This window comes from Juglans regia, chromosome 4 (genome assembly GCF_001411555.2).
Source record: "Juglans regia cultivar Chandler chromosome 4, Walnut 2.0, whole genome shotgun sequence".
NCBI classification, from domain to species: domain Eukaryota; kingdom Viridiplantae; phylum Streptophyta; class Magnoliopsida; order Fagales; family Juglandaceae; genus Juglans; species Juglans regia.
In genome coordinates this window covers 27,254,535-27,272,141 of record NC_049904.1, presented here as the reverse complement: position 1 = coordinate 27,272,141, position 17,607 = coordinate 27,254,535, and the positions used below count along the sequence as shown (strand labels likewise).

At 32.8% G+C, this 17,607-nt stretch overlaps 1 protein-coding gene and 1 pseudogene across 1 annotated transcript; both read right to left on the bottom strand.

Annotated features, from left to right (window-relative positions):
- Positions 1–7,532: 7,532 nt before the first annotated feature.
- Positions 7,533–9,106, bottom strand: LOC108981539 (annotated as a pseudogene).
- Positions 9,107–11,549: 2,443 nt separating this feature from the next.
- On the bottom strand, positions 11,550–15,054 carry LOC118343661. The gene is made up of 2 exons (XM_018952759.2): positions 14,721–15,054; positions 11,550–11,981 (listed from the first exon to the last, which is right to left on the bottom strand). Exons 1-2 carry the CDS (start codon positions 14,873–14,875, stop codon positions 11,609–11,611), a joined length of 528 nt encoding a protein of 175 aa, XP_018808304.1. The 5' UTR covers positions 14,876–15,054; the 3' UTR covers positions 11,550–11,608.
- Positions 15,055–17,607: the final 2,553 nt, after the last annotated feature.

Genomic DNA, 17,607 nt, shown 5'->3' with positions numbered 1-17,607 from the left:
GAATTTCATGTGTATTCTATCTTAGACTTTTATGATAAAACTATCAAATTATTTACTTCATTCATAATTCCTGTGGGTAATTTATGAATAACTTGATATTTTATCCTAATTAATAATATAAATATAATAAAAATTCCTGTGGGATAAAATTTATTATATTTATGTATAATTAATTACAATTAATGTCTAATATTCCTTATGTGATCCTAATCAATCATTATAATTTTACTTAATTAAAGATGCTGTGGCTATTCTCTAATTAACATAAAACTATATGGATCACTAGACATTTAAATTGCATAAGACTAGCTTAATATTATGAATTACATAATTTTAACTAATACTCACATGTTATAACTATGCACAAAAGATTCATAATATAAGCATAAATATTGCACAATCTAGATTATAATATTATGCATAACATTTAATCCATGCTCTAAATTATATACTCATCAAAAATTGCATGTAAAAAGCAAAAATTAATCAATTTATGCAAACTAAATATGAGCATAATAAACAAATATCCTCAATGCATATAATTAAAAATAAAAATAAAAAATTATAAGCACAATGGGCATAAACCCAAAAACCCACTATTCAACCCATTTAAAAATGGGAAAAAAAAAAATTTACTTTTTTTTTTTTTTTTGCACCAAGTAAACGACATGTCGTTTTTCTAGAATGAAAAAACGACGTGTCGTTTTGCCCATTTCTTAAAACACAGACAGCCTCTAAACGACATGTCGTTTTACTGAAACTCAAAACGACATGTCGTTTACCTTCAGGCTTGATAAACGACTACCGAATAAAACGACATGTCGTTTTCATCAATTGAAAAACGACGTGTCGTTTTTGTCATTACACTTGAACGGCCTTCGAAGTAAAACGACATGTCGTTTTCATTAAATTGAAAACGACGTGTCGTTTAGCGGTATACGGGAGTAGAGAACCTAATGCTAAACGACATGTCGTTTTCATCAAAGTTGAAAACGACCTGTCGTTTAGCAGAACCGAATGAAACATAAGCTGCCAAAACGACATGTCGTTTTCAACAAGCCTGAAAACGACATGTCGTTCGCGTCGTCTTCTACCTCCAGACGCAGCGCGATTTTCGCGTTTTACAGTGTTTTTTCACGTCAAAAATGATGTTTTTAATCACAGAAAGCTTAGAAAAAATATTTCTATATGATTTCTAAACTTCTTTCAAATTAAAAACGTCCAAAATCAAAACCCAAAAAAAATTTTCAATTCACGGCCAAAAAACAGAGGAACTCGGGTTTTTGTATTTAAACATCAAGACAGAGGATTTTAATGCTCTGATACCAACTGTTAGACTTAAATAAAATTCTCTAATGCGGAATAACACTTTAGAAACGAGAATTAAAGGGTTTAATGCCAAGAAATCTTACCTCCAGCCATTGATGCAATTCACTGAAAAAGTTTCGGTTTTCACTGTGTTTGGCTCTTCCAAACTCTTCTCTACTCTATTTAGATGGTGTATTACCGAAGGGAATTGAGTGAGTGAGTTTGGGGACCAAACACATGTATTTATAGCCGAAATTCCCATCAAATTTCGGGTTTACGTGTCCCACGTGATCCTATTTTCATGGGATCAATTTAAATTGAATGGAGGAGTGTTTGACCACTTAAAGGACTCTTAAGATGATAGACTCCCACTCACAAACGTCTTCATGAGAAAGAATCGGTCAACAAGTTATATATATATATATAGTTTTTTTTCCGCAAGAAAACTACTATTTTATATATGAAACTACAAAACTAATACATTATAAACTGTCTAAACAAAACTTAATAATATAGAGGTGGATCTTTTCTATTATGAAAGGACAGTAGAGAAGGGGGGAATTTGGATTAAAGGGATATTGTCGTAAGCTTGTATCGTCGTTGCCCATTACGTCAAATCGTGTACGCATCAATTCAATAAACGATGTATTTTCCTAACTTCTTATTCTTTAAAATAAGTGAGATGATGGATGATATCGCTCGTAATTGAGATCATAGTCCAGTCATATACAATAACAAGATTAGATATTGCCTCATAGTGGTGCTTGAATCCCCTTCCAATAAAGTTATATATATTAGTGGAAAGTAAATACCCTTTTAAAGTAAATCATTTTGTTTGCCAATTAGATGGGCACACCTACTTTGGTCTTCAATTGAACAAACACGATTGAATCATTTTTTATATGAAAATGTTACTTCTCATTGCTCGTCAGTGGAGTCCTCGTCGGCCCTTCTAATATTACAACAGTATTGATTCCGGTATATGTGAAAAGAATTAAAATATTTACTTATTATTATAATGGTATAATTAACTAAATGATCATTAAATTCCTCTTTTATTAATATTTATTTTTGTTATATATATGACGCTATAAAAATTATATTATACGTTAAATTTAATTTATACAAAAAAAATAATATACCATAAGAAAGTATATTAATTTATAAACTTGCTTAATTATATAATATTTCTTTATGAAATTAACAAAAATCAATCAAATATCTTCTTTTAACATAAATGGGGAATTAATTATGGAAAGTGTGCGTGAGCCGCGGGTTATATTAAGCTTTGATCAATGCAATTATATTATATATATATAGAAGTTAGCGAATATATAAGTAAATTTCATGCATTATTAGTTTACATATGATTCCTCATCATGATCGACCACATCATGAGACTGATCAGATCAAATATTTCCATTTGCAACAATTCTCACATTTCGCACAAAATTCACTGCATGCATGCATGCTGATGCCGTACGTATAAATCTATATCTTTTAATTTTATTAAATTTTTTTTTTTTTGGGGAAAATATTATTACTCAAATTAGTTCGTATCTATTGGAAATCCGGCAACCACTGTTGTCCGTGAAAATCAATAAATGTGGCAAACATTTGTCGAAATCCGGCAACAACTATTGTACGTAAGTACGTACGTCGAAGTCAATTAATAATTAATGTGACAACCTTCTGCTTTAAATGTTGAATGTGTGAAAAATTATACTTACCACTTTTTTATTTCATTATAACAAGTAGATATTGTCCATTAATTTTTTATTATTTTTTAAATAAAAATGATCTAAAAATAATCAAAGTGTCAAAATTAGATAATATTTATTTTGCTATATGTTCATTTAATACAAAATATTATTTTAATTGTCAATCTGATTGTTTTAGAAAATAAAATGAGTAAAATGTTAGGGTGGCTACAAAATGTAACCATCAAATGTGTTAGTACAAATGATTTTTTTTTTCCTTAAAACATTTTTTAAACTTTCTTAACTATTAAGAAAAAAAAAATATATAAATTCACTAATAGTTACTTTCTTAATTATTTAAAAAAATTTAAAAAATAAAATAAAAATATATGACCTGACATATTTGGTAATATTTGATAATCATACTACCATTTTCCTATATTTGTGAGATATGTAGATCAAACTTTGCATGCAACTTCAAGATACTGTTGTGATCAGCAAACTTCGGTCAAACCAAGACCGAGCCCTGTTCTCATTATCTATGTTTTAGAAAAAATAAATAAAATATTTTTAATCATATTAATATGACCACATTTCAAATATGATCTTTTAAAGAAGCAAATGAGACTAAAAACTACGGATTTAAGATAATAAGTAATCTTAGTGTTTGATTTTACTCTCCAAAAAACACGTTTGATTTTCCTTTTATTCATTTTTTAAGTTCCAAACAATCAACTAGGGCTTTAGTCAGTAAAACGATTTGAATTAATATATTTTATGAAATTTTAGAAAATGATAAAAAAAAAAATAAGTAAAAAAATTATAAAGTTAATATATTGTTAAAACATAATTTTTATTTTAAAATTAAAAAAAATTTAATATAACTTTTCAAGATAATTGTAATTAAAAAAAAAAGTAAAGAAAAAAAATTGGCATCTTGGAGATGGGTGAGTTTGGATGTTGAAGCGAGTTGAGTTGAGTTGAGTTGAGATGATAAAATATTATTAGAATATTATTTTTTAATATTATTATTATTTTGAGATTTGAAAAAGTTGAATTGTTTATTATATTTTGTGTTGGGATTTAAAAAAGTTGTAATGATGAGTTGAAATGAATTGAGAGTATTTTATGATCCAAACGCAGCCATCTCGAAGATATGGAAGATATCAATGATTATCACATGCTTGGAGACTATCTTAGACCTCCTTTTCTCTGGCTTAGGCTAATAGATCAATGATTATCAATGCTTTTACGATTAATGGATCACCAAAAAGATTGACATTAATTTAGGCAGTACTGTTAGGAGTGGTGTATAACATGGAGATAATCATTCTTTCAAGCAACACTAGTTGATTTTGACACGCTGACATTACTATAAAGAATATTAAATTATTTTATTGGGTTTCTGTTTTTGGCCATTAATAATATCTATTTATTTAAAAATTAAATATTAAGGCCTCGTTTGTATTTATAATTCACCTCGTCTTATCATTATAATTTTTTTAAATTCTCACACTAAATATAATAAATAATTCAACTTTTTTAAATTTTAAAATAATTTTTTCAAATTTTTATATAAAATATAATAAATAATTTAACTTTTATTCTACTATTCACAAACCATTTCAATCTATTTCAATTCATCTCTGAATCCAAACCACCTATAGAAACTCATGCAGTAAATGATTTAGGATGAATATAATAAATAATGGAGTACGGGATGGATGCCCATTTTAGAGAAACAAAGAAACAAACAAATACTTCAGTTGCTGGTCCAATTAAGTACGCATTGCAAATATTGCATGTGTGCAAACACAATCCAAGATTCCAAGCATTCCTGTCTTCCATTGAGAGCTTATTTATTAAATTATATTAATTCTATAAAAAAATAATTGCACAATTTTAAAACTTACATAGTCTCCTATAATTCATTTAAAAAAAAAAATGTGTGGTAGTGGTACACTTAGAATTCAAATAAAAAATCATCATCTTCGTTTTTCTTTCTAAGAGACTGTACGAGACTTAAATATACTAAAATTATTAGATCCCGTTTAGATTGATAAGTGATCTCAATTAATCTTATCATTACAATTTTTTTAAATTTTTACGTAAGTTTGGAGAGTGAGATGATAATTTTTGATTTTAGATAAAAATTTAAAATATTATTTTTTAATATTATTATTGTTTTGAGATATGAGAAAGTTAAATTGAGATTTGAAAAAGTTTAATTATTTATTATATTTTGTGTAAAAATTTGAAAAAATTGTAATGTTAAGATGATATGAGATGAGAATTTTGTATCTTGTCTTTATCCCAAAATATAATAAATGATTCAACTTTTTCAAATTTCAAAACAATAATAATATTAAAAAAATAAAATTCTAACAATATTTTATTCAACTCATCTAAAACCATCACATCTCAACTTACTATCAAACGACACCTAAATTAAAACCATTGATACTAGACGCATGAGAAAGTGGTGCAACTTGCCTGTGTTTGTATCATGGTTCAATTAAAATCATCAAACTAAATACAAGTGAGTAAATATTGAAATATTGTTTGAAGATAGAATTCAAGACCTAAAAAAGTCAATATCCCAAGAATCATAATTTTGATTTAGGAATTGCAGAACCATCCAAATTAATTTGACTTTGAGGAACTTTGGATGGGATGACACTACTGATTGGAAAGTGGGTGCCAATCACATTAAATTAATGTTGTCTCTCAATATTGCTCTTCGATTCACAACTTTGCATAAAAGGAAAGGTTTATTTTCAACCATAATACACCTTATTGTTTGTTCTAAAACTTGGCCTCTGGATCTTGTGTCTTGAGTCATGACATTTTAAAATGACTCCCTTTATAGACTTCTTCTTTTGGCCGACAATGGTATCGCTTTTATTTATTTATTGTCTAATCGATGCCACTATGAATGGAGATAAACTATTCGGGCGAGTGAGATGCCTCCCTATATGGTTCCCAGCTTTCCAATTCCAGCCCTCCTGGCTCCTACCTTTCCAATCAACGATATCATGGAGCCATGCGAGCATGAGCATGAACATTTTTGTGCACCTTTGAGTTTCAACATCACATTAATCCACACTTGAAATTGCATATAAACTTCCTGTAGTTTCAGTAGTCGTCTTTAGATGGGGAAGAAAAGAGGAGAGAGAGGGTGAAAAAGTTTTCATTTTCTATAGAACAGGAACGAGATAGTTAGTTACAAAGGAGAGTTTCAAAAGTCAAGCAAATCATGTTACATGAGAGCATCCTTCAGACAATTATGGTGTCTCTAATCACTGTTTTGTAAAAAGTGTGGCATGCATTTTAAACAAAACCCACAAATAAAGCAACTAATTGGCACAGCCCAGTGAGTGATGCATGGGTTAATGCAGAAAAACATTGTTTGGGCTCGCTCGGGACTTTCCATGAGGTGTAGAACTGAATTGATGTCAAGCCAAAACTCGAACTCCCTGGGGAACTGAATTGCTGGGAGTTAGCATATCTACTGCTGCCAACAGCCAAACCCCAAATCTGATATCAATTTTGGAAGGGTTGTGTGTTAATAGTGTAGGAAGAAACTACTCTCGGCCACTCCCTAGCTAGAACCGACCGTTTCCCCTGGCTTATTTCCATCCCCCCTCCCCCTTCTTTTTGTTCATTCCTCTTAAGTACTACATGCTTTCTATGTATACAAAATTAGAATTGTTGTTCTTTTCTTTACCATCTTCAACCATCAGCCGCCACAAAATACTAGCGTGTGGCAGCCACTCACCATCACATCGAGCATGGCCGCCATGCACCACCTCCAAACCATGCTTTTCGGTCCTCTTTTGACCAGGCATTTTTATACAAACCTCTAATAGTCTAGTTGTCCGTCGATCCATCACTGATCACCAACTTCAGATCACCATTTCGACGTGTGCATGTGGCTCACTGCATGCCAGTATATAAAGGCCAGAGGGGCAATGGTAGTTCGATGGTTTTGCTCTCCTCAAGTAGTTAGTCCTTTGTCATCTCTTTTGTCCAAAGTATACTTTCCCTTATGATCACATGAAGGATAAGGACGTAGGAAATTGTATCAAATTCCTCAAATGCAGTTTCCTAATTGGATTGCATAAAAAACAGTCTTACAACAGTCGTTTCCTAAGCTTCAATAGGAAATATCCTACACGTCAGGACTACGTTTTTAACTCCAATACCATAAATTATAAAAGGTATTTGTCCAGACCCAACTGAAGTCTCGTTCACAGTAGCAAGAGCACATGAATAGAAAGCAGGATCTCAAAAGCTCACTACAATTCCATTATCACAATAGGTCCTACAAAGCAGCAAGACTAAACTAATTAACTAGTAAAATAATGCCACAAAAAAAGGCTCGATGCATTTCAAGCAATATGAATCACAATTTCATTTCTAATTTTCAACAGAAATGGTCAAATCAGGAGATTTCAAGCAATTCCTCGACTTCTCAATACACACTCAGGGTTATCTCAAGTAGATGGAACTGGTTCACTTCTCTTAAATACCTATAATGTAATGACCAGAGAGCAAAGATCTGATTGAAGCCAGCCAGAATTTCTGGATAACAACTGAGTTACCGAGATTTGCCTGCTCAATTGTCTGAGTTGAATCACCAAGAAGATTGGGAGGGAATCCCATCATCTGAAGATGATAATTCCTTGCACCTCCAGGCCTAGATGCATCAATGAAGGAGCGAATGTCATTGATTGTATGGTGGTAATTAAAATGTGCTACCATGCGGGTACCATCGGCCAATCTAAGCTGAATGGAGGTTGATGGCAATGCTTCATCCACAACCAGGCCTGTGGAAGGTGTTGGAGCAGAGTTGAGTGTGGTGGAAGCAACAGTAGGCTCAGGTGTCACTACTGGAGCAGAGCTACTACCTAGAGTTCTCCCCAGTGTCCCCACACACTGAAATGGAACATGGAGCCTCTCTGGATCCTGCATGAAATAAAATATCAAGGACATGCACTTGAAAGCACATGGATGCATTAACAGATGCAATACGACTTCATTATTGTAATACACTGACCAGGGGTACACTTCAATGATCATTGAGTGATTATTCTATAATATTTCATATCCTGCACTGGAACCTAGAGTCAATGACATTTTATCGCTCTTGAGAGCACATAGATGCATTAACAGATACATTACGACTCCACTTTTGAAATACACTGACCAGGTGTACGCTTCAACAATCATCGAGCGACTAGCTATAAAATTCTACCAGGTAAGACCACGTAATTGGACTCTGGTCTCATATCATGACAAAGAAAGCAACGCAACAAAATAAATGAACAGTACTCACAGGGCAGTTCTCATTTCTTCATATCAGATTAACATGAACCGAGGACCTCCTATCTGCAGGTTCAAGCTCTTTAGGGCATTTAGAGTTTCCGATACTCTGCATAGAGATGTAACAGAATCAAAACTACAGCATGGCCACTAATGAAAATTTGTAGAAGAGTGGGAGAAACCAACTCCTAATGCCGGGGTTACCCAGTGAACAGAAAAAAGCAACAACATAAAGTCAAGTATTAAACATCAATCTAAAGGATCACTATCAAATTCATCCATATTAACTCAGTACGAACAGGGAAAGATAAGACTGCATGCCAAATTTAAGTCTGCAATACAAGTTCTTTTCTTTTCTTTGCAACTAACAAATGCTGAAAAAATAAACAGAATCCATTTGACTCTAGCAGAAACCCGTGGGGGCAATATTCTGTTTCTGATTCTTCTTGTTCTTTTGTTTTTCAAAGAATTCAAAACCATGGTGATTATTACCTCTAAGAAAGATGCATTTTCAGGATCGTCCAACCTCCTCAAAGGACAATCATTTACAGTGAAACCATTACTCCAGAAAACAATGTTGTGAACAAAGCTCTCTCAAGCTGCCGAGGAGCAGCTTGTGCAGTTTCCCCCGAAAGTAATCGACCAGTTCCTGTAAAGTTGCTTGAGCTTGAAGGACCAAGTTGTTCAATGGGCCCTTCAACTGCTCCCAATTGTCTAGCTAGATTAAAGATGGCATCCACATCATTAGCCCTCGAGGGATCTTGGACAAGCATCCCACTGCAATTATTAGGACTCGTATGGATTTAGGGTTGAGATGATATGGTTTAAAATGAAAATTAAAAGTTGAATAAATATTATTAGAATATTATTTTTTAATATTATTATTGTTTTAAGATTTGAAAAAGTTGAATTGAGATTTGAAAAAATTAAATTGTTTACTATATTTTGTGTGATAATTTGGTAAAGTTGTAATGATGAGATGAGATAAGATGAAATACTCTTTGATTCGAAACGAGCTCTTAATATTACAGATGTTAGAGCATTCACATCTGGTTCCCTATAAAATTTCTTAAATTTTAATTAAAATATACCATTCCTAAAATTTTATCTTAAATTTTACCCATCTTTCAAAAACCTTCTACATCTCATTTCCTATCATTTCCATATTCTATTAAAATAACTTTTTCTATTCTTTCTCTATTAGTTTTTTCTCTCACTTCCATTTCCATTCCTAACTACTAACTCTTTTGTATTTTCCTCTTGTTTTCAAATATCACATTATACTAATTTGTAAACATTTTATGCAAATTTTTTCCCGGATACAATAATACTTTTTAAATTATTACAGTATTACAAATAATTTTTTTTTGAATATGTGTGATTTCCAACGCAATCATATTTTTGAATATGTTTTGTCCGCATATATAACGGTAATATTTGATTTGCATTGTCTTACGGTAACAATTTTTGTCCTTTTATCTAAAGGTAATATTTTTTTTCCTTTCTCCAACAGTAACACACCTTCTCCGTGTGACGACTATAACATTTTTTGTCCTCCATCAAACGGACAATATTTTTTGTCCTTCCGCCAATGGTAACATTTGTTGTCTTTTCTCCAACGCTAACTTTTGTTGTTATTTCTCTAACGGTAACATTTTTTGTATTTTCTTCAATGACAACATTTTTTTTGTATAAATAGGGCTTTTGGTTTCGTTCACATTCTCATATTCTCATGAACCTAAGTTTGATTTCATCTTAAAGAGAAATTTTCAAATTTTGGCCTCATCTTCCACTCTCTTCATCAAATAGCTCGTTCGTTATTTCACAAGTTGTTGCTTGACTTATCATCTAAAAATGAGTTGGATGTTGTTCTTAATGACGATAACGGATCAACATCGAGGCGTGGTGGCAACCGCCAACGTCGTAAGTATATTCGACGTGATCATATTCAAGGGCATGAACAGCTATTTCACGACTACTTTGCAAAAGAACCAGTATATCCCTCGAATCTCTTTCAAAGGAGATTTCTAATGAGTTGTCTGCTATTTATTTGTATTCAACATGAGGTTGAGGCTTACGAACCCTATTTCATCCAAAGAAGAGATACTGCTGAAAGACTGGATTTATCTTCTATGCAAAAAGATAACCGCTGCCATTAGAATGCTTGCATACAGAGTAACTGGTGGTTTTATGGATGAATACATACGGATTGGAGAAAGCACCGCAATTGAGAGTCTACAAAATTTGTGCAGACAATTGTAAATATTTTTTCTAATGAATATTTGTGGTATTCAAATGCTAATGATATTGCTCGATTGCTCGTGATTGGTGAACAACGTTGAATCCCAAGGATGCTCAGAAGTATTGATTGCACGCATTGGAAGTGAAAAACTGTCTTGCTGCCTGGAAATACATGTACTCCGGTCACAGTCTTGAACTAACTATTATTTTAGAAGCAGTTGTTTCGTATGATCATTGGATATGACATGAATTTTTTGGATTGTCTAGTTCACATAACGATATAAATTTGCTAGAGAGATTTTATTTTCATGAAATTGGCCTGAGGTCGTGCTCCTCTAACAACGATTTACAATCGTTCGTGGACCTTCACGAATGTTCAAGATCAAGGTCCTAATAAATATAATGAAAGCATGAGTTATTCTACATGATATGATTATTGAAGATAAGCGTGATGATAATTAAGGTTTGAACATTGAGTTTGATCAAATTAATGATGATATTCTAGAACTGTCGCGCAATCCTACAACCTAACTTATGGACTTCATTTAGCGTCATCATGAAATAAATTAGAGACAACTCGACACATCATCAGCTCTAAGCAGATCTAATTGAACATCAATGACAATTGTATTCCTAAATGTAGACTAGTAGCAATCCATCATTTTATCTCCTGATTAGTAGTGACTATATATTCCTGCTTTTCCAATTTCCATTCCCTTAAACATATTTTTTTCTGGAACATGCATATTGTTATTGTAATATATTCATTATCTATAATATTTTGAGTAGTTGTAATGCCCAATTTCCTTTTTCTTTCTATCCATGCACAAAAATCCATAAAGCGACATCTTTATGCTTCTAGAATAGATGTTTTAACCCCATAAAAAAATCTCAGTCTTAGTCTCAATAATAGCCAACCTCAATCTCAGTGTAAATAAGAAATTGTACAAATTATAAAATTATACTTGGCCTCAATAACAAATAAATTTCATGATGTATATATCTGTTTATTTCCATTTTATTTTATTTTCTAATTAGAAGAGTTTCCCGTAGATTTCCATTTGAAGTTGGACGAAATATTTCTGTTGCAGTCCACACAATTTATTCACATCGATCATCATTATTCGCTCATCTCTCTCCAATCGATCTCTCTCTACTCTCTCATTCGCTTCCTTCCGAGCCATTTCTAGTTTCTCGGCCTCCAACCTCAGTCTCTCGTCCTCTTGTCGAATTTTATTCTCCTTTCTTTTTCGATCATATTCCATATTCTCGACCTTAAACCGAAAAAGTTCTTTCTCCTGAGCATGTGACTCCTCTAAAAGAGTATGCATGAGCTTCCTCAGCGCAACAATCTCTTCTGCTAGCTTGCCTTGGGCCTTACAGCATGTTGTACAGGAACAAATAGAACTGTCACATAAATGTTAGAGTAGGAAATGAGCATGCAAAATCAGCTTCTTCAACTTCTAAAATCCAAACAGCAGGAAATCAACAAGCAAACATCACAATACCTTGTCAAAACAGAAATGAGGTAATCAATATATGGGTTAAATCAGAATTTTCTAATCCAATACTGAGCAGCATGTAAAATGAATAACAACATAGAAACAGAAATCAGAAAGTCAGAATGTAATGATCACAACAGAAAATAATGCTAGATGTTTGTGTCGAATAAATGAAGATCACATGAATAAATCCTAGTTACTAAGAAACAAATAGTGATAGTAAAGCGATAGAATCATCATGCTAAATAAGAGCCTTCCCATCCGGTTCCATAAAGAATGTGTGTTCCAAGAGGTTCAGAATGGTTTTTTATTTACAGCATGCGTAAGATAGGAACCCAATCTCAAATGACTACAAAACCTTAAACTCCAGTTGCCTTTTGCAAAAACTATCACAAAATACTTGGTGGCCATCCGGGTTATGATTATTCTGCCATATCGATTGGGCCCCATTAACACTTGTGAATTAACCTCCCAAATACAAATTAGAACCATTATCACAGCCTTACACTAGATATGCAGCCTCCTTGAGAAATAATTATTGATCGATACCAAACGCTACAAAGGACCCAACAGAGGAAGAACCAAACACAAGGGAATGAGAGAAGCAATAATTATTGAGAAAGAAAACAACAAAGCAAAAGAGTGTTGGATTAGAGAGAATTAAAACAACAAAGCAAAGGACATGGAAATCAACATGAAAAGAAAGATAAAGGTGAAAAATGAAACATGCTCTAAATGATAAAGGTGGAAATCAGCATGAAAAGAAAGATAAAGATGATAAAAGATATGGAAATTAGCATAAAACATGCTCCTTGGAGAATTCAATTATAAAACATGCTCACTGGAATGGTTGCCAACAAGATTTCCAGGGATTGAAACCATAAAGAAATATAATCAAAACATGTTCCAATGAATTCAATTATAAAACAAAATACTTCTTCCCTAAATGAATAAATGAAGGAGAATCGACACTTCTTCCCTAAACAAAACACCCTCTACATTACTAGTTGAATATTTGAGCATATAGCAAGTTATCAATCAATAGATAGAAAAGTAAAATATAATAGCAATTACAAACCAATAATTGAAATTTCTCTCATCAGTGCACAATTTCAGAAATAGTGCAGAACCAGAAATAGTGCAACCCACAAATAACAAATGCTACTGTAGAAAAAATGCAGCTTACAAAGATCTCAATGCAAAAAAAAAGCTACGAATGGTATAGTTAATTAAAAAAGAACAAAGAATCCCACAAAGCTCATAGTTAATTCACAAATAACAAAGAAACCATATCTTACAAAGATCAGAGAAACCCCCAAATGCAACTTCGGATGGCAGATAAAATGGGAGATCCAAAAAAAACTAGGGTCATGAGTTAGCAAGAACAAATCTCAGTGCAATGTAATATATAAAAAATCCAAATACATACAACCAAGAACAGATCTCAGATGAAAGCATACAGTTTACTTTAAGCGTATTGGATTTGTGAGAGAGAGAATGATGGAGTCCAGCCATGGGGGATCTCGAAAATGAAATGCGATAGAGAAGCTCAGTGGCTAGCCATGAAGGATCCCGATTCTTACAAAGTCCAGCCATGGAGGAAGCCAAAACATAATAGAATGTGTGATAAAGAATGGGGGAATCCAGCTATGGAGAAAATCGAGAGTGAGGGATATGAGGACTTACAAAAATTGCCGATGCAGAGGCCACCGTCGATGGTGGTTGCATTGCGAGGGAGGGGTAATACGAATGAAGGCACCCAACCGTCGAGAAAGAAGAAGACGTGGGGACCAATGATGGACCAAGAACCAAAATCACGATTGAGGATGTACAGTATATGGGAAACCACTTTAGCATCCAAAAATCTCATCCCTAATTTAGGGATTTGAATAGAGAGAGGTTTTGGGTGCAAACCCTAAACTTTTCCCTAAAATATAGAGTCTATAAAGGGAGGATATGGAACCGGATGAGAACGCTGTTAGCAATACAAGAAGCATTTCTATATTGTGATATAGCTTGATACACAGTATCTTTCAATAAAGAGAAAAGATATTTGCAACTGTGAATTGTGCAACTGTCATGGAATCGTTTTGAAAAAAATGAATAAAATATAGGAACCACATAAAAAAAATTAATTTTTTAATAGTGAACTTCATTCTTTTTCAAAACGATTACACACTTCACAGTTATACGTAGAATTACTATTTAATAAATCAGTACAAAGAACCTAGAAAATCCAACACTATTAAAATGATGACAAACATGCATCTCTAAGTTGAGCCAATCATGTAAATGTAGCCCTTAATGAACTTTAATAATTACACATATTAGTTCCCAGTACAGCTCGAATTCAAACAATCATAATTTTCTTACCGTTTCACTTGAAAGTTAAGCGATATGTATCACTTACCTTCACTGCATCAATATTATCTTAAAAATCAAAATATCCCGGGCCACCAAATAGGTCATTAGAACATTTTGAACCAGAAAACGCATCAAGCTCATTAAAGCATAATTATTCGAACAGGGAAAATATGCTAATCAAAGATCTAATACAGATAAAAGAACTGGAAGTACGATTTTCAATCAGTGGAGATGAAAACTCGATTTATAGTGTATGAAAGCTAGGGTTTAGATGGAGGACCTCTTCTCGCCACCAGTATAGTACTCCTTAGGGCCATCCGAGTCGTTGTCCGAGTCGCTGAGGGCCATCTGAGTCGCTGTCAGATCGGAGAGCGTGCGTATGCCACCGGCTATGCTGCTAGAGGGCTTGGAAGGTTTCTTGTCCCGTGACGCCATTGAGTTCTACGATTCTAAGAGAGACGTGAGAGGGGAGGGAGGAGCTTCGAATTTGCTCAAGAGCTTTGGTGATGTATCTTTAAATAACTCAAGCTCTTCCGAGTTCCGATGCGAGTGAACCAATGAATTAGCTTGCCTTTATACGAGTTCAACGAATTTTTGGCCAAACATTTGTGCTTTGCTTTTGTTAACATTTTCTTCTTATTCTTTTATTCTTTTTGGAAAAAAAGAATAACTACTTGCCGAAGCAAAGAATCAAAGATGTCTTTTTTTTTTTTTTAATGGATAAATTAAATTTATTAATAAAGAGAGATATATGGCTTCGTTTGGTTGTCAAACTCATCTCAACTCATCATTATAATTTTTTTAAATTTCAACACAAAATATAATAAATAATTCAACTTTTTCAAATCTCAAAATAATAATAATATTAAAAAATAATATTCTAATAATATTTTATCATCTCAACTCAACTCAACTCAACTCACTTCAACATCCAAACATAACCTAAGAGGGAGTGATCCCAACAATTACTTCAAAAATAGGTCATGTAAAAAGGTTAAATTATGTATTCTTTGTTCTCCCTTTTTAATGTCTGCTTTACTTCTCAATTATTTTACTAGATAATATATTCTTTGTCTGAACTCAAATCAGTCATTTCCTAGTCCCAAGCAATTTAAATTTTCATCCGAAAAATCATGGCAAACAAGCAAATTAGACTGTCAATGTAAAGGTTAGGCTGTTAGGGATACTCAATAACCTTTCAGTAAAATTACAAAGGGTCTACACTAAAGAAATCAAGATCAAGAAAAGAGATTAGACAGCTTTGCCCTTTTACCGATTGCTCCAACAATTTGTTTTTAATGTCTTTGTATGAACTCAGTAGGGTCATCTATTTGTTGTCATCACTGAGACTTCCATATTAACATTGAGAAGCTGCTTTTTCAATGAAGGCTTCCATTCATTATAGAATTATTGTTCATGTAAAGTTTCTTTGAATATTACTTTTCTTGACTTGTGAAATGTAAGAGATTTTTATTTGAGATCAATATTTTTGTTTTTTGTTTTTACCATTTTGATAAGGGTGCTGCCACCCTCTCACAAAGGATAACCATAATGTAAATAAATTAATTGTTAAAGAAGGTGTAGTTTTTTAGTTTTTTTAATTTTTTGAAGTTTCTCTAAAGAATAGTGCTACAGAGCAGTTACTGTAGCTGTGCACACATTGCACACACTATGTGGCTGCTTCTCATCCTTTTGTTTTTATTTTTTTTTTGTGCAAAACGCACCAGACGCTCTCTCTCATCATCTCTCTCTCATCTCCGCTCTCTCTCTCATATCCGGTCTCTCTCTCATCCATCTCTGCTCTCTCTCATCTTGATCACTCTCTCATCTCGGTCTCTCTCTCATTGTCTCTCTCATCATCTCTCTCTAATTTCGAATTTAAGAGATGTGTGGTTTAGATGATGTCACATAGGGTATGCAAAAATGGCTGCTCCCAACAGTGGCTTCTCCCAATATTTTTCCTTCTCTAAATTTGGTTTTCCTAGCTTTCCATTTGGTTTTCTCTAAATTTTGCCATAATATAGATTGGTTTTCTCTTACGGAACTCAGTCTTCATCTTTTTGACATTGTCGAGTATCTTTTCGAATTCTTTTTCCTTCCTTAACAATTAATTATTTCTTTCTTGAAATTGGAGCTCAATCTCTTGATTACTATCTGCTCACTTAAAAAACTTACAGTATGGTAATCTCTGATCATTTTATACATAAATAAAAAATATTAGATGTACAACATATTAATCACTATAATTTAAAAATGTTAGATGTACAAATGATGTAGTTACTTCTGTGTTGTACTTTGAACACCCTAAGAAGGGTCGTCTTGGATTTCTTGTAGTATTTGAATATCTCAAAGTGGCTTCGACCTTACAGAAGCAGAGTGGTTGTCCCAAAGTACGTTTTGCAAACAATGAAAAAGACATTGATGATGATGACATTCTAAGATGATGTTTTATAATTTGTTACATGCGAAATCCAAAAAACAATATGGATTAAATAGCTTTCATGACTTCTATAGAACTTGCTTCTAGCACCTCAAAAACGGCTACAAGTAAACCAGCAAAGTGAAAAGCTTACGAGCTAATCAAAGTGCACATGTTCTACAGGTCCATGAGTCATTCTAAATTCATGGAGCAAATAAATTGGGCTCTTATTTCATATTTAACAGACTTGAGAAGATTTATATCACCTCACTAAGATGATTATGATTGTTGCAAATCATAAAATTATAGCATTCCTAAACCCAGGATTTGAGATCAATAGAGTGAGTTGCCCATAATCCAAACTAGCCAACGTATATGAGAAACAAAAATTCTATAGCCAACATAAGAAATTTTAACATTATATATGAAACATATGACAGTTCCTAATTTCAGTAGCAAATACCAAATCAAGTCTAAAAATACCAGAGAGAACAAACAACAATGAAAGGAAAATCTCACCTAAAACTCCAATTGTATAAATAGTAGCAACAACAAAGTCGCGAAGATCAAAACCAAATTACACATTTTGCAAAACTTATACCAGAACCAAGATCAAAACCATACATTTACTAGCATTGTAGGTCACATGCAAACTTAGCACAAATAATAAAGCTATTGAAACAACCTGAAATAGTTAGGTTACCTTGCACTAACTTGTTCTCAATCAAATGTTGGAGCTAAGTATCAT